The sequence below is a fragment of the Octopus bimaculoides genome, chromosome 9 (genome assembly GCF_001194135.2).
Source record: "Octopus bimaculoides isolate UCB-OBI-ISO-001 chromosome 9, ASM119413v2, whole genome shotgun sequence".
In the NCBI taxonomy this organism is placed as follows: Eukaryota; Metazoa; Mollusca; class Cephalopoda; order Octopoda; family Octopodidae; genus Octopus; species Octopus bimaculoides.
The window spans coordinates 35,628,789-35,632,734 of record NC_068989.1 but is presented as its reverse complement, the minus strand read 5'-3'; the positions used below and the strand labels follow the sequence as shown (position 1 = coordinate 35,632,734).

General features: G+C 34.6%; 1 protein-coding gene across 1 annotated transcript in view; it reads left to right on the top strand.

Moving 5' to 3' along the window:
- Positions 1-3,946, top strand: part of LOC106878847 (laminin subunit alpha) — a 249,900-nt gene that overhangs the window by 205,574 nt on the left and 40,380 nt on the right. Inside the window, exons 63-64 of the mRNA XM_052970907.1 lie at positions 355-439; positions 3,247-3,261. Coding sequence (XP_052826867.1) covers positions 355-439; positions 3,247-3,261 — 100 coding nt within the window. The remainder of the gene's footprint in view (positions 1-354; positions 440-3,246; positions 3,262-3,946) is intronic.

Genomic DNA, 3,946 nt, shown 5'->3' with positions numbered 1-3,946 from the left:
TACATACATACATACATACATACATACATACTGAATGATGATACACACACACACACACGCCATGATCATCATTATCATTTAATGTCTTTTTCCATGTTGGCATGATCACTTTAACACTTTTATTAACATATTTCTAAAATACACTGCCTTTATTTCAATTAATTTTAAAATAATGAAGAATTTAGTAAAATAACTTTGTCACCATTAAGCTGATGTTTGGAACATAAATTAACATGGAATTTTTGATGACAGATTTTAATTTAGATCACTTCTAAAACAGAAAATCATAGAATTAGGAGTGGTTTCAGGCAGGTTATCAAAAGTGTTATAACTGAAATGTCCATCTTTTTTCAGTTTATACTGGGTTTTCTCCTGGAACTATGAACAAGCTGTCAGTAAACCAGTTTTATGTTGGTGGATATACAGTACTACCTCCAAAGTAAGGACACCTTTAATAATTTCTCATGTTCCCAATCTTCCCCCACATCGAACAGGAATACCAAATAAGCAATTATTATTTCTGTTTTTTTTATTTCCCTGTTCTTATTATACCATGTCTAATTATAAAATTGCCATCATTATCATCATCACCCCATAATTATCATCATCATCATCACTGTCCAGTTCATTTTCTGTTATCACCATCATTATAATTAACTCTGTTTTAACATTGTTTTAATATTCATTATTCAATATTTAAGCACATCTGTAAGTAAGCATGTGACTTCTCATTTGTTACTTTGTGTCCTTTAAGAACACTGATGTCTGCAAGAATCACTACACTACTGCTGCTGCAGCAACAATAATAAAGATGCCAATAACCATTATTTTTAGATGTTCATTTTTAAGTAGACAAATGTCAGCAGATTCTGTGGAGTCAGTCCTATCAGAAATGAGATATCACGGGGTTTCTTTGCTTTCTACATCATTCCCATTAAATAATGAATGAGAAATCACATACTGTATTACAGGCATATCCAAATATTGGATAATAAACATAAAAAAATATTAATAACTAGACTACCCATTGGGTCACCAGGAAACCGTGAGTTTCCCAGCAATGGTGTTTATTTTCTTTTCCAAGTTATTTCACATGCTTTCAATGAATGTGACATCAAAATCACATGTAAATGGCTCCTTTCCCCAGAAAAGGAAAGATTTGGCTGCTATTTCTTGCATGCCCTGCTACCATGTAACAAGATTTTCAGGTCCTTTATCGCAAATAGCTGTTACATGGTAGCAGGGCATGCTAGAAATAGCAGCCAAATATGTTGAATGCACTCGAAAAATACCTATGGAAAAAACTATTTCACACTGAGGTTACGAATGGGTCTTTTATGAAATATTTACCGTATTTTTAAAGTCATTTTCACTTAAGAATATTTTTTAAATATGCCAAAAAAAATTTTTGTTATGGTATTCACTTGAAAATAATTTTAAAAAACAAAAATGTTGTGTTTAAAGGAAGCTAAAATATAAATACTTTACAAACAACTTACATTTTTTAAATATTTCTAAATGATTAAAATATTGTGTTTAACAAAAGCAAAAATAGAGACATTTACTGTAAAAAAAAAATTGTATTTTTTCGTTGTCAACTCACTGTCTAATAGAAAGATAAGAGTTACTTCCCTTTCAGGATGAAGATTATTCTCGGAAAATTTCTCATTATGCACCATTTTGGGTATTTATACCCCCAAAATCTCTAATATCTTGAAAACCACTTTACCAATTTACGCGAAACTTGTTTCATTCCATTCGTATTAACATTTCAGGCTAATTCATAGTATTTTCCCATTATGTGCCAGTTTGACTGAGTAACATTGCAAGCAAGCATGATTCAAACTGACTTTTAATGACTTATAGATGATGATGGTGATAATAAAAACAATGCACTGGATGATGCCAATGCTTATGACAACAATGAAAATGATGGTATTGATTATTATAATGGTGGGGATAATATTGATGATGATGATGACTATGATGGTAGTGATGAATATCGTGATGATGAAGGTGGAATTGATGATGGTCATAATGATGGTGTTGATGATGATAATGAAGTAAAGATGATGGTGATGATAATGATAATGATGATAGTAATTATGGTTATGAAGGTGCATGACTCAGTGGTTAGAACATCGAGCTCACAATCATAAGGTAGTGAGTTTGATTCCTAGACTGGGCTGTGTATTGTCCTTGAGTAAGACACTTTATTTCACATTGCTCCAGTTCACTCAGCTGTAGAAATGAGTTGCAGCATCACTGATGCCAAGCTGTATTGGCCTTTGCTTTTCCCTTGGATAACATTGGGAAGGTTGGTATGCATGGGCAACTGCTGGTCTTCCATAAATAACCATGCCCAGATTTGTGCCTTGGAGGGTAACTTTCTAGTTGCAATCCCGTGGTCATTCATGACTAAAGAAGGTCTTTCTTTTAATTATGGTTATGGTTATTTTCCATGGGTTGGACCATTTTTTTCTACCCATGATGTTAAATGTAGATTTAGCTATAAGGTTAATTCAATCCATGCCTATGGTCGTTTACAGACAAGTAGAATGGAGGGCAGCATGCATAACATTTTACAGGGACAATATTGGTGGAAGGGAGGGCAGTGCCCATGACACTTTACAGAACCTCCATCACTGATAGAAGAGAGGGGTGAAAGTATCCGCAGACTGGAGACATATTGGATTAAGATAAAGATACTCAAGAAGGTCGGGGGTGGGGGTGGTAAAGCAAGTGAAATGTGAAGTTGTGTCTGTCATGCTGATTCTAATGTAAACAACAAAACTACAAATCTGCCTATAATGACCCAGTCTTCAGCAGCACGTAAAGGTAATGCTAAAAAAATTGGCAGCATCATTGTAGAATGTACATTAATCTCTTCATGTTGTGGCTGTTGTTATTGTTTCATTCTCAAAATCATCACCATCATATAATCACAACCACCCTCATCACTGCAACCATCATCATCATAACCATCACCACAACCACCACCATAACCATCTCTATCACTTTCATTATCACCATCACAACCCTCAACACCATCACTGCTGTTATCACTACCACCATCATTGCCACTGTCATAACATCACTACCACCTCACTATCACCATCACCACTACACTTTTATGTATGTTTTCTAGCCATTCTTTAATGCTATTTGTATTAATATTACTGTAAACAAAGGAACATTCATCCATTTTATTAATGATTTTACCTTTCTTGTTTTTCTCCATTGCAGTATTTTAAATCAAAAGTGAGTGTTTTGGTTTTTTCCCTCACCATATTGGTTTAGGTGTTGCCTAATTACATCTATCTATCTAGTGTCTATCCAGCTATCTATCTGTCTACTACCTATCTATCGCTTGATCTATCAGTCTTGCTTAGCTAGCTAGCTAGCTAGCTAGCTAGCTGAATTGATAGACAGCTAGATAGACAGTTGCTGTTTCTCCATCTATCTCTCTGTTTATCTACCTATGTATTTATATAGCTTTTTATCTATTAGTTTATCTATCTATCTATCTATCTATCTATCTATCTATCTATCTATCTATCTATCTATCTATCTATCTATCTATCTATCTATCTATCTACCTACCTACCTACCTACCTATATATCTATCCCTCTTTCCACCCATCTGTCCATCTGTTTCTCCCTATCTTTCTAGCTACCCATCTGTCTACCTCTGTCTGCTTGTCTGTTTCTCTCTCTCTCTCTCTCTCTCTCTCTCTCTCTCTCTCTCTCTCCAGGTCTCTTTGTTTCTGTCTTATTCCTTTCCATTACTCTCAACCCCTTTACCTTGGCTCATCCCAACTTGTCAGTGGTAAAATGGGCTGCCTACTTTTCAGACCTGTTTTCTTCTTTGCCATTATTGCAGCTCTGCACTGTTGCTTCACACGCTTTTTGTTTAAAATTTCTAAAAATTCAGGGGTTTTCTTTT